A 27,109-nucleotide genomic window follows, 5' to 3' on the forward strand; every position below is an offset into this window, starting at 1 on the left:
TTTTCAGGTGGAAGGCACTTCTGGAAGGCACTTTTCAATTTTCTTATGTATTCTCTGGCGCGAAAGGGGACGCTGACTTGACTCAAAGTGTTCCTTGTTATAAATAGAAAATTGCCTCTAAACGGAGCTGGCGTCCCATAAGGACGTGCCACGCTTGTCAATTATGATTTTACGAAGGACTTTGCTGATACTATGTTATCCTCCATACAATATTCTTCAAAGTTATCTCTTTTAAATATCACATATCCCATGGTTCAATTTGTAAGGGAAGAGAACAGTAGGCTTTTTGCTAACATTGTTGCCTTTAGTGTTCCTCTGATTTTTACATTACCTACTAAAAACGATTCTCTTTCTTTTTTATATTTGTTACTCTACAGTGTCAAAAATATTGTCATATATCTAATACACAAAATAGACAATTGGATAGAGAGATAGAAAATAGTGTTCCTATAGATTCAAAGTGTCTCAAAATGTAGTATTTCTCTTTGTACAAAATTCAGCGCTTCGAGTATCACAACTTCGTTTCAGAAAATTCTGCTTACTTCATCTTACCGTCTTCTTTGAAAACATGGCAGGACGAGTCAAGCAGCAGCGAATAGTTCCGCCCGCTGGATCGTCCATCGATCGTGGATCCGTGGATCGGATGGAGCTCGAGGCTTTGGCGACCAGCGCTGGTAAGCAATCGTGAGAACAGAGAGGAAAGAGCAGTTTCTTCCCTTTTCTCCAACGAATCTCCACTTACGTCTTCTTCCTCGTCGTTTCTCCGTCCTCGAACAATGTCGAGATATCGATGGGCATCGCTCGAGACTCGCCGGACGTACCTCCGAAACGAGGTCCTCGAGCGTGTCGATCTTGGGAACCTTTTGACCATTTCGATGCTGTGACAGTGTCGCGATATCGCACCTTGTATTAGTGTATTAGCGTGTAGTAACGTACTAACGTTAGCGCAACGGTATATAATACCGATTTAATGTCAGCACTGCTGTGCTACTGGGGTGACGTCGCTGTTAGTAACACACTGTAGTAATATTACTAATATTATATCAATATATAGTATTAGAATGAATAATATTATTGTTAGGCTAGTATTATATTAGTATAACATTAGTATTAGTACGCGTGTCTGGTATACTACTGGTAATCGTAAACTGGTGCTGATATGCTAGTGAACGATCACTGGCGACACTTTCCTTCAGTCCATTTAAAGGGGGTACAAATCCTCGAATATGTAGAAACGAAATATTTTGAAAAACAGACTACAAGAGTATTAGAGAAACAGAGGGCTAGTAGACGCTTTTATAGACCTTGACTACTAGCTCCTGCTTCAGAAATCTTTCTCTTTTTCGTATATATAGATCTAGATCAAAGCAGGTGATTTTAAATCGAATACACAAGAAGTGACACGCAATCAAAAGGCTTCAAAATCGACTCAGCCATCGTCCCGATGTACCAACGTAAATTCGTGGATCGTGTAACGAAGGAGCATCTTAATCTTAGCAGAAAGATTATATTACAAGAGAGAACTGGGGGATCAGAAATAAAGGGTAGGGAATAGCTAAGGGGGATTCGCCCAAAACGGGCGTACTAAATGCACCCATCCGTGACACAGTGTTATCCACCACGGATAACTCTGGACACGGTGGATTGTTTACCTTCGACCTCCGTTACTGATTCTCCTTTCATCCACGCTAAAGAGCACACGCACAGACACAGTCACGCACGCACCACGATACATCGTGATAACTAAAAAAGAAACAAGAGAAAAAAAAAAATAAAGAACACTGCACGCAGAAAGAGTCGGAAGCCTTTCGTCGCAACTCCCTTCGACGAGTGCCAGGCTCAAGGTAATCAGCCGACCACCTTGAATCTAGAATCGATGGAAAGGCGTTAACCCTTTGCATCGGTGCTCGAACGTTAACTCAGCCACCTCAAGATTACATTGACAAGATCCTCTGTCGCGGCTGTCGCTGACGCTCGGGGGACACTTGCCATGGGATCGTAAAGGGGATCGTCGTAGATAGCGAGCTGTCGATATTACCCTGGCGCATTGTACATTCTAATAAATACTCGAATAAATTGTCCGCGTCGAAGCTCAGCTCCATTCGCTCGTCGGCAATAAATAAAATATTTTCAACGTCGCCGCCAGGGTGAGACAGCTCGTGTTGCAAAGGCTTAACGGGACCGTTTAGAGGCAGTACGGATGGCAGAACTGATAGACCAGCCTCTGGCTGCGCTCCGTCTTCTTCATGATCCCCTTCTTGTAGTACTGCCTGATGCTGCGGCTCAGTTTGTCGTAGTTCATCGCTGGCCTGTTCTTCCGCTTGCCCCAGAGCCTGGCCACGCGGACCGAGTCCTCGATCTTGAACACGCCCTTGCCTCGGTCCAGCCAGCGTATGCAGGACCCGTGGATCCCTGGGCTCTGTAGCAGCTCCTTCAGGAACTGCCACAGGTGGATGTGCGAGCCACCGTTTCGCATCTTGCCACCGCCGCTGCCGCCAGTGGATCCAGTCTGCGACGAACCGCAGTCTTCGTCCTCGTCTGGAAAAAACCGACGACGAGGCGACACGCCTCCTTTTGGTGAATGATCCTGGACCCTGCTGGGTGCACTGTGTGCTGACTGTGGTTTCGCGGCCTTGTGACTTGTGTGTGGCATGCGTTTTCTGGTCGTGCTGGGGTTTGCTGTATTTTTTTTTTTTTTTTTTTTTTTTTTTTTTTTGTGAACTAGTGTCTTTCAAAGCGCTTCAGAGTACTTTCAATGTGCTTCCTAGGATTGATTAATTGAGATTGCGTCTAGCATTAGTTCTGCGATAGAGTAGCGTTGTTTGTTAGTTGCGTCGTAGGGAAGAGTTATGATTGTCTCGATGGCGATTTTCATGCTATCTCGTAGGAGGATCTGTCTTCGATTAACCTTGATGAGGTTCGTGATTGCCAGGTAGCTGTTTGTGGTTAAAAGCTCGGATTTTTAGTCGGTTAATGGGGAACAGTTGCGCCACATGTGTGGTTTGCATGCAAATGCGTGCTTGTAATTATAGATGCTTTTTTTCGGGTTATCATGTTTCAACATAATTGAGTGATTGCTAGGGGGCGATTCATCATGTCTACATATTGCATGTAACGCGTTACTTGATGGATTGTGATAAAGTGGGTAATTGTTAGTTGGTGTGCAGTTTGTTGCGATCGGAGATCTGGTTTTTAATCACTTGACAACGCTTGGTGTTTAGCACGTATGCGGTTCGTTGTTGATTACAGTCGTTTCTTTGCATTTTTGCATTTTAGTACGATTAATTGATAATGTGAGCTATTGCTAGAGTTAGGTGTGACGAGTATGTGTGTCATGGACTATAAATTATAAGTAGCAGTAGATGATCTTTCATGGAGTTAGAGTGGCAACGTGATTATTTGCAGAGTCCTAATAAAGATGTTTAGAGCTTGCTTACGATTTTAAGGGAGTTGCTTACACGTGCTCAGGTTTGTAATTTTAGTGAAGATTTTTACTTTGAAAAATTTTGTTTGGAGAAGTAGTCTATTCTGTGTACGAATATTATTTATGTTTAATGATCTTACTATAAATTTGTAGTATGATAACTTTATGATATGTATGTGCTCTAAATTACGACAATTCTGTGATAGGTAATTTTTAGTAAGCAGTAGCAGCAGCAGCCAAAGAATGCAGTAGAAGTGTTGGTTCGATCTGCTAAGTGGATTATTTTTCATTCAACCTTAACCCTTATTACTCTAAGGGGTCACTCAGAGTTCGTATATGTAAAAAGTTCTACTTGTTAGAATTAAAAAATCGGAAAGAATACATAAAAATAAAAAGTTTTGTAGATTTAAAGATTTGAAAACTTTGAAAATTTGAAAATTTAAAAATTTGAAAATTTGAAAATTCGAAAATTTGAAAATTCGAAAATTTAAAAATTTGAAAATTTTATATATATGAAAATTTGAAAATTTTAAATATATGAAAATTCAAACTGTATATTAAATATTCGAAAATCTTACTGAATATTCGAAAACTTTTGTATTGTAAGCATGTGAAGATCTAAAAATTTAGGAATTTGAGCATTTGAAATAGTATTGAAGTCACTGAGTGACTCCACTTTGATATGTTAAGAATTAAATAAATTAAATTGCATTCCTTGTGTAGCAGATCGAAGAAGCACTAGGTCAACACTAGCAAAGAAACTACAAACTATACATCAAGATCGACTTACCATCGGAGAAATCAACGCTGCAAGAAGAGCCTTTGACAGTAACAGAAGCATTTCCAATAGTTGGTGAGCCTGTTGTGTTAGTGCTAGGTGTTTGAACGACACCTGCTGGACTCCAAGAAGCTGCCAATGTATTACGTGGAGATTCCTCGACCGCTGCCTTCCAAATTTCTAACTGAGCATGCAGCATACTGCCACACTGCAACAGAAAAAATATCTTTTTATTAGCTATGAAATAAATATCATAAATATTACATTCAGACGGTTATCAGTCATGGTTAAACATTATGACTAACCCTGCTATAAAGTACGAATCGACCAGACCACAAGGCTTTTATTTAACACTTTCATTGCCTTATCATAAATACTTTTATTTAAAAAGAAAAATTCGTAATAACACGAATGAAATATGAGTACACTAAATATTTAAATTTTTGTAAGCATTACAATAATTCATGCACGAAGGCAAATACTATTAGCACTGATTCATTCGCGAGAGTCGTTCCCACCTGGCATTCTCGAAAACCACGCTATCTCTAATGACTCCATATGAACTCCATTTGCATGAATACCTGTCTCCTCTGTACGGTAAGAAATTCCACGAAAGTGTTCGGTACTCTTAGCGGTTGCCATTCAACCGTAAGGGGAGAACGGTGGGAAGAGAGGAGAAGGTAGGAAGAACCGAGTAGGTAAATTTATCATACCCGGAGATTGATAACGCCTCGCGAGAGTTCTGCGGTAATGTAAAACAATTAAACTCCATGGCGACTGTGAAGAAAGAGAAACGGGAGGCGAACAAAGGGAAATGCTAACAGTTAGTGCCATTGTAGGAGCATAACTACTGATAAAACGATAGTACCACATTAATTCTGAGAATTACAGAATTACATGCTTGGGTGGCTATGCCACTCAGTAGGACATTTTATTAGATCACTTAATTAACACTCTACAGAGTATTTAATTATGTAAGCATTCAAACATTTACATATTTGATAAGAGAAGTATATAAAATCTCAGAAATTCAGAACAGAAAATAAATTCAAAAATTTATATAACTAAATATTCACGTATCTATTCGAATATTTAAATATAATAAATTTATATGATGAAATATTTATATCCATTTCCTAATTTCAGTTCTTAGAACAGAGTCACCTTTCTTCCCTCACAAAACTACAACATATGGACCCGAGAAACATATCGTGTAATGATAAACCAAGTACCTTCGCAATGTTCACCTCCTGTTACCAAGAACACTTAATCGCTTCGACAGTCCTCCGCTTTCAGAACATTTCCAGGGCAGCACTTGAACTTCGCAAAATTATAAACTCTGTTGTACCACTCACGATACCTTCTACCGATATCTACCCAAAGAGCACAGGACTCGAAAGGCCATAGAAGAGGAAGGAAACGAATTGATAAGAGGAAAGTCCAACAATGAAGAAACGCTGGGCGAGGGGTAGACGAGGCAGGAGGCGGCGGCTACGTAAGCGTTAGAATTCCTGGTGACGGAGTCGTTGCGCCGCAAGAGAAGAGAAAGCGGCACCGCTGAGACGCAACAGGCAGTCGAGCAAGCCAAGCCAGCCGAGCAACCGAGCCAGGCAGCACAAGGCAGCCGTTGACCCACTTTTCGATCGTTTCTGCCGGGCAAATAGCGCATCTGTGCACGTATACGCGAGCGCCAATCCTGCTGCTCGACTCCGTGGAAGCTGCACTGGGAAAAGGGGAGGACAGGAGGTCGGGGGACGAACGCACCTTAGATGCAGTTATGCGCCACGGCCGCGACTACAGAGGCCATGCAGACGGCGACGACGTGTGACGCGAGGCTACGGTTCTGCGTGCTACGTGAATTGAGTTCTAGTTGTCGACAAACGGTGCATCCGAGTCGTTGCACCCAGTGGGGGAAGAGATGAATCGCGTCGGCTCGGACTGCTGCCTTTTTCGTCTGCCTTGGATGCGGCTTATGTTTATGTAATTGACTTTTTAGGGGACTCCATGTGCATTGAATTAATGACTCTATGAAGGGAGGTGTTTGGAGGAGGTTTGAATTTTGGGAGGTTTGGAATTTTGGTGTGATGATTTGGGGAGGTGGAGGTTTGAGTGGGAGGTTTAAGGGTGCACGTGTATTTGAGAGAAAATTATAGCATCATCATTAAAAATCAATTTCACCGAACACCATAAAGAATAACACTTAAACTCATCTCACAATCCTGTATTTTTAATAATTTAACTTTCCAATTCAGCATCCGATTCCCTCAATCATCATTTCCCTAAAATTGTCCATTAGTTATCGGTTACTTATCCATGAAAGTTACGAAGCCACCAATAACGTGAAAGAAATGAAGGAAACCGAGAACCTCTGGAGGGAATTTCGAATTACGAATTTCATTTGCATGTCTCTCATTCGTATTCTTCCCACGCGTGATACGTATCGTAAAAGATATTCCTAATTGGCAGTAGGTTCTGCACGATGATTTCAGGCTGCCACTTCGGCAGGTTGCATCGCGACATGAAGTCGTTGAAGGCGAGGATTCGATGCAAATGCAGGCCAATGATGCGATCGTGTGTTTTCGAGTTTGATGCAACTATGTACTTCAATACGACCGGGATAAACACGCGAGCGAAGTATCCATGTAATTTCAGCCGCTGTTACGTCGCGGCAATGAGAACGCGGCACCCTGATCCTCAGAAACGTTCCAGGAATCGAATTCCCATCGGCCGATTACTGCACTGGCTCGCACGCTGAAGAACCATAACGAATGCAGAATACATTAATAACTTCTTCAGGGTTTCCAGAGAGCACACCCGAAGGAGAGAGGGTACGTGAATTGCTTAACCACCGAGGAAGAGCATTAAATTTCAGGTCAAAGGTAAGCGATCTGTTCACCTAGCCATCATCTCCTATTCCGTTTACGAATTATGCCAAAAAGAACAATGGGAGATCGGCGCTGTGATTAATATCGAGAATCCATGCGAACAGCAAGGAAAGGGGAACGAAGCGAATTGAAGCTCTCGGTGAAATACTTTGATTAAGATTTCGTTTCGTAGGCTGTGAATACGAACCGTTACGAGGCGGGAACTTGAAATTTATGTGGATGCTGCTGATAAATAGAAATGAACTTTATGATTTAGGCTCGGGAACTATCAAGTAGAGCGATACATTGTGGCGTTACTTATGTTAATCTTGACGTCGCGATCATTTCATTTCTTGAGATGCATGCACTTTTGCATTTTTCCTGCATTTTTACAGTACTAATTGTAAACAAAGTTACAGACTTTTTGAGTTTTATTTCAATGAAAAAAGAGCAAGAGAAAATATTTAGTCAGATTATAAACTTTTGTAAAACTATATTGCATAACTAAATAGCTATTAAAAAATAATTTAAAATAGTTGTGTACCTCAGAGCCAGAGCCATTAAATATCTTTCATTTATAAGGTAACTTAATTAAATACCTGTTAGTTTAATAAAATGAAGAAGAAGCAGGAAGATTCTGTAAAAAACTCAATTTTAAAAAATAGACTTGGATTAGTCTGTCTCTCAGAGCCAGACACACAAAGTTGATACAGTAATTTCTGGTTCACAATACCAGGGAAAATGTTTCCTATTTTTTATATTAACTGAAGCATTCCTTTACAAAGGGCAATTAAGATGGAAAAATCTGAAGTTTCATCAAGGCAATGAGAAGAGGTATCTCAGTAATCAGCACGTCAAAGAGGGAAACTAAACAACGTGGATGGCGTTGAAGGCCGTGCAAAGGAGGGGAGAATCCACGAAAATTATAGATAGCGTATAACCATGAGTTGAATCGTGATTCTACGTTAGGAGCATAGCGCAGTACAGCGTGGTGTAATTATCCAATTACAAGACGTAAAGCTGAATCTCCATTATGCATGACTACCTATATCTCCCCCGTCTGCTATGCAACCACTCTGTTCGCCATTAATTTCCATTGCGTTCTATACGTACGATTTCAAGAGACAGAGATCCTCTCGATACACGTACCGAGACCGTGGCTTCCTCTGCTACGAACTAGACCGTTACTCTTCCGACTTTTGCATTGCAAAATTACGCCGCGGCTGATTCTTGAATCGTGACCATTATCGAGTTTAATTTCGAGTGCTTGTACGGGGCATTAACACAGTTATTATCCCTTTGAGACTGCTAACGAAGCTTATTTTTAATATCAGCTGTTCTGATGTGGAGATACTAGGGTTTAGAGGTCTGGTAAACGTGGGACAGTGTCGAACGTATTTAATATTATTAAGGGTGTGAATTGATTACAGATTCGAGAATTTAGAGATCTAGAGGAACATAGGATAGATGTTTGAAGACTTTAGAGACCTATCATAAGAAATTTCTCAGTTGACACATGACTTGAAGGATCTACATAGACATAGAGGCTCTATACAAACTTATTCCAAAGTTTGGATCAAAGATAAAAACCATAAAATTTAAGGAACCATCTTTCACAAATTTATTTTCCAAGGTACAACGATCTCTCTATACAGAAAAGCAGATATTTCAAGCAGACCCTAATGCTAAATCAATAAACCCTGACTACCATTAAACTCTAACTCCCTCCTCTAGATAAGACTGCACATTCGCATTAACAGCAATTAATCTACCTCCTGCTTCCCAAACGGCAGCAATTGGAAACCGAGCAGACATAAATCCACGTGTCACTGCAAAAGCATATTAAATAAGGAAACAAGGTTTGGGTACCGTTTTCGTACCGTAGAAAAAGCTCTCGAGCGAGCTCCGAGCGAAATGAATGCCACGAGCGTCCATAGGAAGAGTCCCCTCGGTTTTGCTAATCGCATGGAAGACAAACGACCATTTATAACATTGAAAACGCGTATTCGCATTCATGCCCAGCTTAAATGTCCTCTTTGGAGGGTCGTCGCCGCGGTAACGGTCTATTCAAAATGGCAGAACAGAGATCCGCGGCTGGGCCGACGCGCGAAAGGTATCGAGGGAATCCTGGTTCCGTTAAGCGTCGCGAACCGTATTATTACGCCAGCTTGCTTACTCATGCCTCGTCCCGCGTCGAGAGTATGGATTACGAGGAAAGAACATGGACGCACACTGATTTCCAGGAAATTCACTTTCACCGGACCTTGTCCGCGAGTGTTTCTCAAGTGACTCGCGCCATTAGTTTCTTCATCGAACGAGTCCAGCCTTCTCGTTTGCCTTTTTCCCCTATTTTTTGCGAGGACTAAATTGCAACGCGGGATTTACCCGTGGAAACGATCAATGGGCATAAAACGGAAGTGATCACGCGGATACACGGGGCATTGATTTACCGTGCTGGCCTTTGCAGAGGCTTTTTACTGGATGAATTGGAATGGCACGTTTAGTGGCCGAGGAATTTTTTGTCGATATGGGTCGACTCCGTTAGGTCTCGTTGAACTGGGATCATGAAGAGATTCTTTTTTCATTTGGAATTTGGAATAATGTTTCTCCTTTTTTTGTGAGAGAGACTGATGGAATGGATTCTTTAGGCTTCCTTGAATAATCAGTGGAGTTTGAGAAAGTTCTTTAGATTTTCGGGGGGATAATTTGTGAGAGTGATTTAGTAGATGATTGAAGAAGGTTTAGAATCTTTGTAAACGCTGAAGGCTAGGAGAATCACTGATACTATTATTAAATATTCGCTATATTTTCGTAAAAATAAGTTAATGGTGTTTAAATTATTTTTCAAAAGCTGTACAAATTTTCCATGCTAACTATTTTGTATGCTTGGATTTCGCAACCTGGAAGTACGCCAAATTGCATTGTCTGCTAACATGAAGTTCCAGCAGCGATAACGTCAAAAACGAAATCTGTTATAAATTCTTGGGACGACAGGAGAGATAACCCTACTGAAAAATGTCTCCGTCGACAGCATCGCAGATAACAATTCACGAATATGGTACAGGGTAATCGTATTTCATTGAAGATCTTGCTTTCGCAATTATTTACTTTGTCGTCTATAAACAAATCTAATTTTCTCTTATTCGATAATTACTCTGTTACAGCCAATCCATCTTACGATTTCTGACTTATTTTTAATTCTGTCTGCATAAAAAATTCCTCTCCTCTGTTCCATTATCTGCTAGGAGCTCTGAATCACTTTACGAATGAAGCAAGAAAACAACTTTCTCCATAAAAGAAAAGGAGCTTTAAATACCCATAAATAACCTCATTTGTTTAATTTTAGTCAAATAAAAGAAATCTCTAAAATTAGAATTTTCTAAAATTTTAGAAAGTATACCAAGACCCTCGAGAATAGATTAATATCTATAATGTACGATCACTCTATTAATTATAGCTATTACTCAAGGTCTCAATAGTAATGGTTACTCTATCAACCACTTGCACCAGTTATTTACGAAAACAGTACCACGAAATTCCACTAGTTAATTGCTTCAGTAAAACGGCGCTTCAGCATACGAATACTCATCGCTGCTGCTCGAACGGCATTGCGTAACGGTACCTCATTGAAAGTGCGACTTGTGTGTTAGCCGATTTTAACGAGCCTCGTCCGTGAACGACCGTGGAAGCCAAAGCGCGGGAACTTTTTTAGGAGAGATTACATTAGACTCACCTGAGGTGCCCGCTGACAGAACTCTTCCTCCGTGAGGGATGCCAACGTAACGCCGTCGACGTTGAAGCTTTCCAATGGCACCGAGGGCAATTGCAGTTGCCTTCTGGCCCATTGTATCCAGGCTGCTACGTCTGCTGCGCTCCAGCGGCGAGGTTCTGCAATAACAGAACCGTTTCCGTTATTGATGACACTTTTCGAGCCCTTTTATTGGGTTGCGCTTCAATCTTTAAATTACTTCCGCCTGGAGCTGTGCGAGTATATTGGGTGCTCTGGTGAAATTGACGTTTTAGGATCGCTCGAATATTGGGGAAGTTTTTTATTATCAATATAGTAAATTTCAACCCATGTAAGGGTTGAAATAAATGGAAGAGGAATTTTTATTTTTAAATCTGTGAAAAAGTGCAGTGTGCATATGATATGTAAATATGTCGAAAAATTGAAGATTATATATGTGTAGGAGTAAAAAATGCTAGAAAAGTAGCGGAAGTGTGGCGCGACCTTGAGCTGAGCCTCGAAATTTCGTAACTCCCCATGAAAGCGCGAGGTGACTTCGTAACTTATTCCGAGCATGACATCATGGTTCGGACTAATAGTCGAACCGGTCGCTCCTACGTTCACGAAGATAACGTCGAAGCTTTGCCCGCGGCAAGGTAGCAAGAAGGTCTGAGTGTCTAATGGACACTCACGCACCTTCAAATGACCGAGGAATATTTCCATGTCTTTACTTGCTTCTATTTTATAATAAACGATATTCTAAATTTACTAGGGAATTTTAAAACGCCTAAATAGATTCCTATTTGTGTTTAATTATATTATATAATAGAGTCCTTTCATAATCTTTGAGCCTGAGTAAAACTTTGCGTTCTCCATCCACATTAATTCATAAATTCATAGAAAGTTCACAAAATCAAGTAACCCAGCTCCATTCTTTTATCGAACAAGTTGATCAAGAAATATATTTAAAAATATTATTGCTCACCTGGGTGGATACCGAGCGCCACGCAGGTATTATCGAAGTCCTTCTGCAGCTGTTGGATGGCTAAACTGAGTACAGGCTCTATCTGTTCTCTGGTCAGGTCACCGACGCACTCGCCGGGTTCCATATCTTCCACAAAGCCAGTGCCAACGCTGCCAAGGTCCACAGGTCTCAGATTGTACTTCCTCTGAAAGCTGGTATCCCTAAGAACCTCCCTGAGCAACTGATGATCGCTCTTCTGCCCGTCCTTGAACAGCTCCTCCTCCTTTTGCAGAGGATTCCTGACCTCGTCCTGTATTCTCTCAAGTTTCAGGACATTTGTCCTCGCGACGTCCGCGAAATCCTTTCGAGTACCTTTGAACAGTAAGTTCCTCAGAGGGGAACTGTTCTCCAGGTCTACTGGGTCGGGTGAGGAGGACGTCGTCGACGAAGAGGACGACAACGAGGAGGAGTTGCTGCTGACGCTGCTGCTGCTGCTGCAGCTGGACCGAGGCTCCTCCTTGAACAGGATTTCCTTCAGCAATGGGTGTCCTTGGACTGCGGCATCTTCCTTCTTCGCGAAGAAGTCCGCGTCAAGGCTGTTGTAGATGTCCTCCTCTGTCCTAGGTGGTGTGCAGGGCACTGTGCAATCGGTGGAGTCCTCTCGGTAGCCCAGACTTTCTGCCAGTAGTCTGAAATTGGAGGTACAAAGGGTCGAGGTCATTGGGGGCTTAATAGCGTCGCTTGATGATCATTAGTTCAAAGGTTAACACGTTCATACTCTGTCAAGAAGATGCTAATCCATCTCTACATTCAGGAACTTCATAATAAGCTTTACAGAATTATTAGAAATATCAATAAAATTGACGTACTTTCACAGTATTTTTATTTCTGTTTTTTAATTCAAATTGTCTTGACTCACACGTGGGTCAAAGGACCACGAACATGTTAAGACAGTTTATTAGAAAAATAGTTAGGAAACAAAATTTACCTGGACTCCTGCAAGATGGCCAAAAGATCGAGACTCTTCTCCCTCTTGACAGGTTGCTTTGCGCAGGGTTCTGGGCTATTTGGATAAAATTGTGCGCTTTGAGGACTTCTGGGTACGTAGTAAGGACTCGTTGGGTATCCTGGCGAGCCCTCTTGAGAATAATTAGGGGATAGTGGTAGCTCGCCCCCTGCACCAGGGTATGGTGGACTCGAGAAAGTAATCGGTGAGCCAGGACGCGGAGATTGTGCTTCCTGCTTGATTTGTGCTGGTTTCAGAGTGTTCTGAGCATTTGTGGCGCCATAATCGTCCGAAAGAAGGGACAGATCGAACTGGAATGTGCTATAGTCGAATGAGGGTGAGTAGCCCGCTGCGGTGGGTACCGTTTGTGGCATCTGAAACAAAAGGAAGAGTCTTTGTTAATTATAGCTTCTTATTTTATAACCTTTTATTAGTGAACTAATCTACTAAAGGACTTATTTCGATGAACTGCACCTAGATCGCTTAATTTCCTCAGTTAAAAGACTATTTATATATTATTAGATTAGAACCTTGATTATTCTAGAAAATGAGAGTGAATACTTGCGCAAGTATTAAAACACACAACATTTATGTCTACTTAATTTTCTAGTTTCCTTATTGGTCCTCAAAATCAAGCTAGAAACGCTAGAGTCTCTAAGTTCCACTAGAAGTTTCAACATTCTTGCTTCACATCCTCGACGATCAATTATTTCCATGAGCGTGCACAGGCGAAAAGATCTAGTCGAAATGATACACTTTCCTCAAGACAGCACCGATGGACTCAAGGCGCCATTTATCTTTCCGCATGTTTATTGCCCGTCCTGGGCTTAAACTCGCGTCAGTTTGCTACGCTCCGTAAGTCACTTGTGGCTCAGGGCGATCTCAGGCCCCATCTTCGAGGCTCGTGAAACGACCGTGATATCGTTCCGTCAAATGTCCAATTCGAACCGTAAACGTCACGATCACGTCCACGTGAATATTTAATCCTGCCAAGCTATTTCCTCTGTGTCTTAACAGCTTCGAGATAGCTATATGATTGATCTGTTAATGGCTCAGAGCCCGTGTCCCTACAGTGCACAAAAAATCAAAAACTATTCATCAGATGGCAGGTAATGCACCTAAATAGCGGTTCTTCAGATAGATTATGACGTCCCGAATACTGACCCCAATGAGGACCATTTTTTAATAGCTAACAGCCAACTCAATCTACCCACTTATTTATCCCATATTTAAAAAATTCTAAACTCATAGCTCGAGGCAACTAATTTTCGTAGCTCACAGAATCTTCAAGAAATATTTCTCGGCATACAGTACATAATAAGAGATTTCATCGAACATCATTAGCCTGGTATCCCCATTTTTGTCCCCGTCCCCTTTCCCACCGCCACTCGACGCTAAATCAAAGAAACAAGCATCAAGATACCCCATCCTCCGTCGGGTAATTAAAACTTCATCCCCGTCCATTAAACGCAGGGGGGGTCAAAGTAATCGACAGGCTAGGCCGCGTTACGTCGAGACGGGAAATAGTGCATCGAGGCTGGCTCCGCGATGCCCCCTTCAATAATAAATATCGGCTTGTGTTTCCTTGTAAATAATCGCTAACGACTCGCTATTATCTCGGCTCGCGTCTAAAAAGAAGGGAAGGCCCGAGCCAAAACGAAACACTTTCCCCGACACGCGGGCCCCGTCGGTGGTGCGGTGCACCTTAAGGGCCCATTTATCTTTCCGTGTGTTTATTGCCCGTCGTGTGTTTGACCTCGCATCAGTTTGTTACGCTTTGTAAGCCCATTACAACGTTCCCAGTGCATCTTCCCTTAGCTCAGGCGGGGTCGCGTCTGACATTTTGACGTAGTGCCCCGCAAAGGTCGACGCGAAATAAACGATTATACCCATACACGAGCCCCGCGGATTTGCACGCTTACGCCGTGGATATACCAACGTAGAGACACAATACCATCCCTTCCACCTGGCCCTGGTACACCGCGTATCTGTGTAGGCTCAGGTGAGGCAAGAGGGAGAAGGGGGGGGGGGGGGGAGGGAGGTAGGGAGGGAGGGAGACAGGGAGAGAGATGACCTAGGAGAAGAGATACGGGGAGGCAGAGGCACAAAAGAGAACCGCTTATTTCTCGACTGCTCCTAGCCTCCCGCGAAAGGTCCCAGGGAGAAAGAGTGTGTTTATCTATGCTGATGGGATCTATGGACGATGGAATTCCTCGCTTTCCTGAATCGCTTGCGAGAAGGGACGGGGAAGCTTTAACCCCCTCTGGTGGCTCGCCTCGCGTGCTTCGCAAGCGTAAATGCGCTTAATCTGTTAGCTGCAGGGAGGAGTTAACTATCGTGTGAAAATTCCTGCGAATCGGACGAAATGAATTCATTCGTTTTGAGTGTATGGTATTAAGGTGCTGTGAAGTGAGAAATTTTCAGCGATTACGAAATGATCTTTCTGTTATCGTATTTGATTATTGTTATTAGGTTCTATGGTTTAAGATCAGTTCATCTAATTATAACTATACGAGGGGATCCTCTTTTTTAATCAAATTGAAATTTTACAAACTACTTATATAAAACAATGATTAAAAATATAGATGCCTTGCTTCGATTTTTAGAAAATAATTGACTATGAATTTTAGCTGAGTAAACGTGCACTGGCACGGTTGACAGATACACGGCGTGTGAGATACGCTTCTACTTCACAGTAGATAAAGTCAGTGGTCAGACTACGACTGCCTCTCCTACTCCATGTATGTCTCAAACCCCTAAAACGATATCTTCGTACAATCGTACTTCAAAATTCACACTCAGTAATCACGAAGTCAAAGTGTTCAACCAATAAATTTTATCTTACATTTTTTATTAATTTTTTTCTGCAGATTTTTACGCAAATTCGAGTTTTCATAAATACTGCTAATGGAATGGAACTTAAATACAGATTTTTTTCACTCTCAAAAAATAGTATAATGTGTACTTTAAATATTTTGTATATTTTCGAAAGTTATGTATATTCTGTACTATTTTGCAAACTCAAATTTTTCATAAGTGCATAGACTTCGACTGTCTAATCATCTCCTTTCACCAATGATCTTTATTAAAATCTAATAGTTTCATTTAGAATACCGTTTCGTTGATTACTTAAAAAGAATGCAATATAATCTTGTCCAGATTTATAAGCAGGAAAGTTGGTCATCGAAGCCAAGAAGCGCGAACGTTTCAAAATTCCATCAAAACTTTTTGCACGAATAGAGAGTGCAATAATTAAAAGGTTTAATGGCAGAAGCTGGCGGTATCTGAACTGCTCAATTAACCGCCGAGATACGCTTCAGCGTGTTTGTCGAACTGTTCTTGTTGTCAAGGAGCTGGCAACAAAATCGTCCCCGCAACGACAAGTTTTTAAGGCTTCTCCTCGGTTTCCTGCTATCGCTTTGGCCTTTCCTAAGGACCAGTCATTGACGTCACGTTACCGACTATCCAACGGTGCAGCTGCATTCTCTCCTTTCGTGCATTAAACATGGAATTCCACTGAAGTCACGATACTACACGGATCGACCTCATCATTTTCGAGATATCGACGCCTTTGGGGTTGAATCGAACAAAGAGACCAGCCTCACTTAAAGATCGACTATAATTTATATCGTCGACGAGACAATCTCTTTTGTTTTTCTGTTCTTTTTCCGTCAGAAGAAACCCATCGTAGCGCTTATGATATTCTGACAGTGAACGATAAAACTGTGATCATTAATAGCTTGCAACTGGCTGTGAATCGAGCCGCTGGCTTTTTTATGCAAGTCAAACGCATTTGGATACTAATTGGACAGTTGTTTGAAAAAAGTTGCTCGAATATAATTGGGTAAAAGGAAGAGAAACAGATTGATGCAATTTCTCACCTCGAAGTTTAGACGAGCTGATTGGGGACTTACTCGTATTTCCACAATGAGGAATTAAGCACGGCAAGATTAAGATGTTAATTGCTTTGAAATCTAATTAATGAGATTGAATATAACAGAACAGTATTCTATTAACCTTTAATTGCTAACGCTGCAAGAAATGGTGTTAATTTGTTTAATTTATGTACCTACGTGTTTTGTAGAGGAACACATGCGAAAATAACGAATCACTCAGTCAGTAATAACTGTACACTATTTTGTCCCAAAATAAGAAGCTATAAGACTGACATCTTGCGCTGTGAGAAAAAATAAGAAAGATTGCTTTTATTATCGCGTTACATAATTATTATAATCTTTACGAGGCGTCTGTATTTACGGTTCGTGAAAGTTTTGATAAAATGGTCGTGAGTCATCGATTCACGATGAATCATGAATTCGCTAGAAAGTCACTTTCAAAAGTACATATTTCGAAAAGATTGGTACTAATTTTAGCATCCAGACTATTAACTTTGTGTCACAAAGATAATAGAATAAAGACACTTTATGCAGTATTATAACAGAGAAGTAAAACAGGAATAGATCATCATAATTTTGTGAAATAAATTTTTGGAAAAATCAAGGTGAGCAAATATAGACGTATAGATATCAAAGTTCACATTCTCATAGGCCTACTGTTATCTATTTTGTCGCAATATGCACCTTCGAAAAAACCCGAATATTCAACAGAAATGATTACATATTTAAGACGATAGCGACTTATCGTCCACAGGATTTCACAACGATCACTCTCGTGAACGAACTTTGTACGTGAATGATAATACTTTCGACTGAGAAATCATGACCTTCGATAGTGCTCACCCAGAGAAAATATGAATAAGACTCATAGCGCATTCATTTGACACTGAATCGATTTCCGTGTATGCATCCAAGAGAACCTTATCTTTGCTCCTTTCCCATGCTCGTCTCGTGACGAATCGCTATTACAAACACTGATACAACAAGATAAATGATTTGAATTGGTCCATATCCATAAAATAAAAATAAAATCTGCAAATCAGTGAGGAGTGACTGCAGAAACTAGTATGCAATTTTGTCAAACGATTTGAAAGAATTTTACTACCCTCTTGAGGAAATTACTTGAACAAATTACTACAAAAGATTCAAATTTTCATTCAAAGAAATACTGTATCTTCTACAAAAAAATCCTGTATCTATTATATTAAACTGTTCATATCAAGATTAATCATTTCCCTGGGAACCAACTCAAGGGATCCAAACCTAAATATAAATAGAGTTCAAGCAGTTCAGCGACCCAGCAGATGAACAGACAGGTTCAAGGACAGTAATTCTACGGTTCACAGAGCAATACCTTGGATGATCCTTAATCCGTCATGACGTAATGAAATTAGAAAGGAATATGACATCAGGGGCCCTCTTTGTCCATCGCTAACAATGCTCCTCCAACTTCTTTTCGTTTCAATCGCGTATAAAACGACCCGTCGCGTTCTCTTGACGTTACAGTGATTCTCCCCCGTCATTGTTCAGCCGACACAGTAGCATGATTAATTGAGAAATTCGCTCTACGATAAACGATTAATTCTTTACCATATACGTATACGCTCGTTTTTTTTTTCTCTTCGTCGTCGATAAAACACTTTCTCTTGCTGCTCGAATATCTCTTATATAATTGCAACAGTTTTGCAGTATTTTCGTCGCTTATGTCACACATATCTGACTTCGATTAATAATCCACTCTCAAGTGTCATTGTACCCGTTTGCACTGGATTCGTAATCAGACGCAAGGATGTGTCTGTACATTAATCGTGGTTTGATAGTGATAGTTCACCTTGAACTTTCCTATTCACACAAGAATTTCCACTTAAGATTTTAGTCCCCGTGACGACTCGATAGGTAGGCAAAAACTATATCGATAAAATGTTGATGAATTTTTATGATCCACGTTTGAGGACTTTTTAGGGTTCTTTATAATTTGTCGACTAGAGCTTCTGAACAGTTTGGTTCTGTTGTGACGGTTGTTTTTGAGAGAAAAGAGATTGATGTGTTTCATAGAGGGTAGTTCTAAAAACTGGATTGGGTGATAGCTACTAGTTAATGAATATAAAATTGATGCAGAGATATATATGCTGCACATATTTAAACACTGCAATGGCAAGCCTTTCGCAAAAACAAAATACACTTTTTAAATGTGGTTACCATTCCTCGTTTTTCAGTAGCATTGCACAATCCTTTACATGAATCACTTCTTATATCAGCATTCCGTGGATAAAGTGTTACAAAAACACCGAGAAAGGAATAGTTTACACAATACCTCGACTCCAAAAATACATAAAAATACTTTGAATACCGAATATTACATAATACACAAATTTAAAACTTGTGGAATATTTATATACCTCTTCCTCCTTCCCCACCCAAAATAAAGAATCATATATCCCACTGACATACTTCTTACCGCTCCTCAAAATATCTTTCATTAACTCCATAATCTCGAATCAATATCACCGAATGACCACCAATCATGTTCCACTAATTCCCCCTAATAGCAACCGTAAACATCGCCCCAGAAGAACTCGAACAATAATCATATACTTAATCGCAGAAAAATTCCTCAGTTATCTTCATCGAGCCTGCATACGAATCACTTCCATGCCATTAACACATCCTCGCGAGCAGTAACGCGAAGTTATAAACAATTAAGCACTCATCGACTTCGTTCTGCGACCTTGGTCACCGAAGAGGAGGAAGAAAAAGAAGCATCAGCCTCGGCGCATCCTTTCGCAAACAACGAGCCTCAACCAGCTCGCCTCGCCAGAACCGCGTATAAATAAGCAATAAACGAAAATTACTTGCACAATTTAATCTTCGCGCCATTAGGGGCCACGAGCGCCGCGGCGGGCAGCTTCAAATTCGCGATTCCTTCGTCGATCGGCGAACCGTTTTCGTCGAGGCCCTGCTGCTCGACAGCCACTCGCCGCAAGGTTGCACTCGGGCAAAAAATACCTCGACTGCAACTTTTTGCAGTGCAACTCGGAGCCTTTGCCCTCGCCATCTTGCCGATGACGGGGGTCCCTCGATCGCGACCGCCTTTAACGACCAGGAATATTTATGAAAGGGATTTCCTTGCGAGTTACCAGCATTGTGACAAGAGATACGACAAGCGAGGCAATCGCGGATCGCTATTCTCTGAGACGCGTCGATTCTCGCCGATTCATCCCCGACGTCTGTCGGCGTTCCTTGTAATTAATTCCAGTTATGCTAAATACGGCGGACTGATGTCAGCTAGCCCGGCGTACACGTAAATCACGGGTTGCCTGCGTCACGGGTGGATTACTCGCGAAGGTGGATCCTCGGTTCGTTGCCTGGTGCGCTTGGACAGTGGACAGGTGGCATTTTGGGGGTGATATTACTAGACTGGGATTTTTATCAGGGGAAGCAAGAGAGTCGCTTTTTGAAGTTGAGAGGAGATTTGTCTTGGATTCTGAGAATTTGCAATTTTGTGACAGTGGACTTCATGAATCGTTTTTGAAAACTTGGGTAAAAATTGATTATATGTTAACAGTATACTTCAGTCACGTTTCTGTAAGCAACATTAGTTACATATTGAGTTAACTGAGAAGATGTGAGCTATTTAAAAGCAGTTGGAATAGAAGACAGAACTCTGCAAGATTGAGATCGAAGTATGCAAAATGATACTCTCAAGAATGCTGCCTGAGGTCTCAAATAGACTAGCTGTCTAGTGGGGGAGAATGACCAGAGTCACTAGATTCCTAGATGAGCAGTTCTGGTTCTGTACAAAGTTGTACTCTGGAATGGAAAGTGTGATGATGCATAAGTTGTTTTGAAAGGAACTGTTCAGAGTCCTTATTAAGGGGATGAACAGTGGCTAATGGAATGTTAGTAGAAAGCTGGTTATCCAACATTTTCCTCTCCTTGGGGAAATGTATTTCAATAAGACATCTAAAACAATTTGTTTTGCCTTCAAAAGTGGCAGAACTTCCTTAGCTATTTTATGTTATGTTCCTTAGTTATTTTATAGCTTTTATACGTACGAAAATTGCTATAATCGACACAGAATCCAAATTTTAGATAGCGATATACTGAGAGTTTCTTGAGAGACTATGGTACTTAAAAATTAAATTGCGGTATTCTACTCTTCAGTAACGCCTTCCTACCTACAATTTCAGAACACCCAAAGCTTAAGCCTACTCGATTCACAAATCTGTAGACTATAAGTTTCTTATTTAAGTTAAAATATTTAAGTTATCTTCTATTTAAGTTATCTTCTTATTTAAGTTATCTTATCAGCAAGATGACTTCTGAAGCGATTAGCCTTGGCAAAGGAGCACCAAGAGAAACAAATCGATGGTAATTAAAAGAAATAGAAACTTTGTCAGGCTGACAGTTATCTGCTACTCGTGTTCAGCGTTCCGATTCACGAGACTTTTGGAATGCAGACATTTAAGAGGTGTCTTCTCTTGTTGGGTCAAGGCAACCCGACGATCTTGACTTTATCGGAATGAAGTTTATGGAAGTTGTCTGTAACTGACGTTGCATTCGAAGTCTCTTACACCAGCAACACGCACGTTTTCTAAAGAGCATAAATCTTTGATTACACGAAGTTTATTATGGCTAATTGTGAGTTATGACTCCAGCTGCATTTTCATTTAAATTCAGGTGCATCATAAAAAGAGTATTATTGAATGAAATTCTGTGCATAATTTAATATACGATCACCTTTCAAATTTTCTAGATATATTTCTTCCACTGTACAGTTATATAAATTTCGAGATTTTAATCGAAAGAATTAAGAGACTGCTCCATTTTCGGTTTCTCTCAGCCCATATTAAACACCCTTCTTACGCGAGAAGTCGCTTCATTAACAGCACTTCGAATTTTTCCCCAGCGTTTCGTTAACGGTAGCTGCCCTGCCAATTAAGATGACGAACAGTCCCGCGCTCAGTAATTTTGCCCGATACACTTTCGCAGTAAAGAGCGAAATGGCGCGATAATATTAATATACCTCGAAAGTCGCGAGATTATACCGTTACCTGTCATGACATTCCACGTCGGTCTGCACACTCGTCGAAATAATTACCATCCGTAATGTGGAGGCAACAGCAGGCATAGGAGCAATCAGGGACACTAACGAACGTCGACCGAATCGCCTTTGACACTGTCACTGAACACGATAACAGAAATGGCCGTCGATTAATATGCATTTCCTTCTGCGCTCTTGAAACCAGCAATAAAGTAACGGTAGCGTAATCCTAATCGCTCATTTCGCATTCCCATGCTCGTTTCGTGGAACACGATGACAAGCCAGGTGAATTACACAATACACGGTGCAAAAAGAACGATCGATTGATTTTCTTTCTTCGTGATAATTACGTGAGCGGCGTTATGTAATCATTGTCGTGTGCGTCGAGTTTAGTTTAGCGGTTCTGCGGTGACAGTGATGTATTGCGATGAATTGGAAGCGAAACTGAGGATTGAATCAGTGCAATTAGGAGTGGAATCGCTGATCGAATGATTGGACAGTGGATTCGTTCTTAAACAGTATTTGTGGGAAAATAAAAAATAAAATTGAAAAATTAAATAATACAATAATGAACCGAAAAATGAAATAGTTAAAATTCGTGTGAATAGTATTAGAAGAAATATCAAATTTTGTATAAATTGAAAATCGTATATTAATATTCCTATTCAAATGACTGAAAGCTCAAAAAATGAGGAATTATTACTCGACAAGGAAATTAGAACTAAAAACCAAAAAAATATGATATTTTAAATTTATATTTTAAGTAGAGAATTGAACTCACTTTTCTTCAACATTTCAGTTCACAAAAGTTGACAAATTATCAGCGAAATTGATAAAAAAAGAGAAGCTATACAAGCATTCCATTGTCGAGGTATGTAAAGAGAATAACACAGAAGTAAGTCGAAAAGCAATTAGCAACGCGGGCGAGTATAATTGGCATAATAAATTTAATTGCCGGATGAAATCGATTAATCGCAATCAGCCTCATAGCTTCATTGAATCGCATTCAACACGCATCGTATCAAATAGATGCTTCAGCCAGTGATCAACGAAGAATTTCGATTAGAAGGCAATAGTGTTGCAAAAAAAATTTTACGACATCGTGCGACGCGAAAACGCTAATAAGAATCATCGAGCAGACAATAGGAAACCAAACGAACGTCAAAGATGCTGATTTAAATCTTCACCGCAGGGAGATTGCGGGAAGCAACGACGAAATGACAAGCACCGAGAAAACAATCGATTACAAAGTTGTTTTTCTACAGTCACGTAATTACGAGAATAAATTAAGTCGTCAAATAAAATTGATTATTCGCGGACGCACCAAGAATCAAACAAGATTCAATTGTTTTAACCTCGAATGTAAATAACACTAATTCACACACTTCACTTCACTTTTATTTAGAAAAAAAGAAGATTAATTGCACTGTGAAGTATCTTCCCATATTAAAAAACAGTATTTCATTCCTTCAGATTATTCCTGAAAATATTTAGAATTACACGCACCACGGACAGAACTTCACTATGAAGAAAATGCCTTCAACTTCCGTCGTTTTAAGTGTACTCGTTGAATCACGTACACGTCTTTTTCATTTGACTATGAAGTCGTACTTGACGATATTTGAAGAGTTCTCCGCGACACAGAAACTTCCAGCAGTGTTCGAAGCGAGGCAACTACAAAAATGCTCTTTGATCGTTGAACATTCACTTCGAAATCTCACGTGGCTACGCGGGCGGTCGAGTACCTGAACTGAACGTGAACGACCGCTGCCCTGGAACACGTGTACCATCCATGACAGTTGCGTACCATCTACGATCATCTTCTCTCGTGATCGTCCCACCTCCCATTCCTACGCCTATTCTACATTCAAGAGGAGGCGCGAAATTTTTCGCGTTAAAACGGGACCTCGAAGGAAGGTCCACTATACACATCGAATCACAAAAATCTATCTACACTCTGAGAATTTGCAATATCCTACGAAATGCAAAAGTATCTTTAATAGAACTGTAGATGGTCCACTATACACATCGAATCACAAAAATCTATGTACACTCTGAGAATTTGCAACATCTTAAGAAATGCAAAAGTATCTGTAATAGAACTATAGAGAATTATCTTTCTGAAATACTTATGTCTCTGTAGATATTATTGTCGAAATTATTATCTTCTGTAGAATATTGCTATTTTACTGAGAGTAACTAGAATTCCTTTGTTTAATGAATTTTTTCAGCCTGAGAGAATCCATGAAATATAGTGAGTGTATATTTTATACAAAAGTAAGGATTAAAATAGACTTGTTAAGAAGAGATTCAGCTGTTTTTCCTCGTCGACCGCAAGGACGAAACATCCTCCGTCGAGAGTCTTTTGAAAATTACTTAGATGTTTTCTCGATTATTTTCAACTTCCCCAAGGATACCGTGTAAACTCAATTATGATCGAAGCTGTCGATACGTCTCGATTATCGATTGAGTATGATTTATGGCGTGTGAACCGCGAAGAGCTAATAACAGTAAGAGCTTTATTAATGAATTTCTAAAAGTTCAATTTAATATTATGAAGTATTTACAATTTTTGTACACTATTGTGCATAGGTATTTAAACACTTTCACATCATTGGAAATGCATGACACTTTTTTATTTATACTAACTAATACCAAATGCTATTCTCATCGATATTTATAAATCTTATAATATAGTCGTTTGAAGTAAGATCTGTAGCCAGAATTAAGTTAGAGAATTCTACTTGAAGTGTATTTCGTGGAATTCCAATATCGTGATTGCCCAAATACATATGCAAGGTAGTGTATATAATATACAGAACTAGTATTATCAATTCTGTATGCTTAATACAAATAAAAAACAGAGCGTGATAATGTAAGGCAAAGTTTCAGTTGCTGTCAGCAAGGTATTGTTACGATCTCGTCGAGACGTGTTTCCCTTTGCGGTGTTCCATAAGCAATTAAAATCGTGACAGGGAAGAGAAACGTGAAAAGGGTATGCAGGTGCATATCATTGAAGTGCAAATCTGGCACATATTTGAATACTGGTAACAGGTCGAAGACTAACGGTACGCTCACTCAGTCCCGTTTAAGCGATCGAAGAATTATAGTGATAAAAAAATAAAAGATCACAATAAGTAAATTCGCAGAGATGGAGACCAGCTTAAAACATTTGCTAAATATTCAAGGTATGAACGAAGAATCAAATTTATTCAAAGTCTGAATTTATTTCTACTCCTTTTTTTTTCTCAAAAATTCTCAAACCTCTAAATTTCCACAAAAATCAATGAAACCCACGCGCACAAAGTTATAAACGATGTAAGATGAATAGACATCGGAGGCGGTGGAAAAGGGAATCGAAACAGGTTGTCGGAGACGCAGAGTAAGAAAGGAAGAAAAATGGATGGGGGTGAAGGAAGAGGGTGTAAAAGGAGCAACAGCGAGGAGAAGAAAAAAGAAACTGAAATCAGAGTTTCTGTGTAATGCGCATCGCCTTGGCGCGTGTGTACGAACCACTTGAGTGCAGAAGTTATGCTCGAACTGGCGCATAACGATAATGTGCATAACTTATGCGCGTAGAATGCAAGTGCGCCGCGCGAACCGTCGACGTTGCACCTTTCTGCCGCTGCTATATGGAAAGCCGACACACGGTAAAATAGCTAAAGATTCCGAATGGCAATAACGTTGACTAAACACGGTCGCGAGAACGTGGCTCCTTGTTCCTTCGCCTTTCTTCGCTCGACAAGGAATACACATTTATGCATACTACGACGAATAATAATGGAATTGCTCTAACCACTTTGCAAGGGACACAAAAAGCTACAATATTTTATTGTTCTTATATTGTACCATTGGTTTAACACAGTAGTGATCTAAGAGTCAACAAATTTTCATTGAAGAAAATATATATAGTATCGCTCATAAGCATTCGAATGATGTCACATGTTGAGAAAAATACAGGTTTCTTAGTGATGAATATTCTTTACATTTGTTTCATATTTCTATTATATCTTAAAATTAAGTATATAATAGTTATAGTATAATTGTATTTTTAGGAGTAATTAATGGTTAGCCTAAGAAATAAATATTAGTTGCTACCAATAAATCTGTAATTATCCAAACTTGTGAAATCGTTCGAATAGTTATGAGTGTACTGTACTCGATTCTGAACTATCTATCTACGTTTTCCCATAATTGAACATTGAAATAGGCTGCTAATTCCTGAAGCTTTCGTCCAAGATGTAAAACTAGAAATAGTTAGCTATTTGAATTCTTTTCGACTTTAGGAAAAATTCTAGACAGGAGTGATGTTCCAAATTGAACGTGATGCATGGAACAGTGATGATGCATCAGCGTGTGATGTTGCAAAATGCAAGGTCTATGAGACGCGCCAAAGGTGCGAGGTAACAAGGCCCATACACTTGGAATCGCGGAGATCGCTGCGTGTTTCCTGCGTTTGAATAGTTAAACGTCGTTGTTGCGGACATTAATGACTAAACATAACTGCTAGCCTATCGCAGTTCCTTATTCTCACGCTTGTCTTTCGCCGAGTTCGCCGTCAGGCGCTCCCTTCTGTTTATTGAGCGATACGCAAACGAGCGAGACTTAATTACGATTGTACGTGTGAATACCAAAAATCAGAGATGTAAATCTTCAATGCTATTTAAGAGGTGTTTTTGGAACAGTTAACTTTCAGGAACGCACAAAACACGAGAGAAGAAATAGATGGAAATATTTCAGACGCTCATTTAGATGACATCAAAAATGTAGTTTTATGTGTGCTGACATACGCAGGTCCAGCTGTAGCACCTAATTTACGGCAAATTAAAGTAAGCGTTCGAAGGATTCACCTTGTGTTTCAACGCAAATCCCTGTTCGCTTAATTGGGCTTCTTTATTAAACAGGTTCTTGTAGTATACTGCTTCGATTCAGTCCTTTGTCCCAGTGTACCTTTTTAACCTTCTCGAGATACTCAACGAGACAAAGTGATCTGTTATTTTTGTCACTCGAGTCTTCCATTGTTGATCTACAGAATTTCTATCTTAGAGAAGATCGAAGGCTTACCAATATTTATGAACAAAAAAAAGTAGACAAAACGATATTCAATGAAAATCTACAGACTGAAGTGTTATGAAGAATCTTCGACCCATTATTTCAAAAACCTCTCAATAAAACATATAAATAATATTCCTAACACTAACACAGTTGCAACAAATTCCCCACAAATAAAGCACACAAAAGCTCTTCTACTCCTTCAAGTACGTCTGCGCTATATATTACGTAACAAAGTTATACAACTTTTTAGAAAACAGAAAAAAGACACATGTATAACACCTCTCTTTTCTATTCTCTAAAAAGTTGTATAACTTTGTTACATAACACGTAGGGTAGACCCACTTTTATGTG

General features: G+C 40.1%; 1 protein-coding gene across 1 annotated transcript in view; it reads right to left on the minus strand.

The window, feature by feature from the left end:
• Nucleotides 1–210: 210 nt before the first annotated feature.
• Ets98b (DNA-binding protein Ets98B) overlaps nt 211–27,109 on the minus strand; it is a 61,831-nt gene continuing 34,932 nt past the window's right edge. Inside the window, exons 2-6 of the mRNA XM_076380664.1 lie at nt 12,746–13,137; nt 11,779–12,446; nt 10,800–10,954; nt 4,215–4,410; nt 211–2,538 (exon numbers count right to left, since the gene is read on the minus strand). Of these exons, the coding sequence (XP_076236779.1) occupies nt 2,186–2,538; nt 4,215–4,410; nt 10,800–10,954; nt 11,779–12,446; nt 12,746–13,137 (1,764 nt within the window). The 3' untranslated portion in view covers nt 211–2,185. The remainder of the gene's footprint in view (nt 2,539–4,214; nt 4,411–10,799; nt 10,955–11,778; nt 12,447–12,745; nt 13,138–27,109) is intronic.

The sequence above is a fragment of the Calliopsis andreniformis genome, chromosome 6, assembly GCF_051401765.1.
Source record: "Calliopsis andreniformis isolate RMS-2024a chromosome 6, iyCalAndr_principal, whole genome shotgun sequence".
In the NCBI taxonomy this organism is placed as follows: domain Eukaryota; kingdom Metazoa; phylum Arthropoda; class Insecta; order Hymenoptera; family Andrenidae; genus Calliopsis; species Calliopsis andreniformis.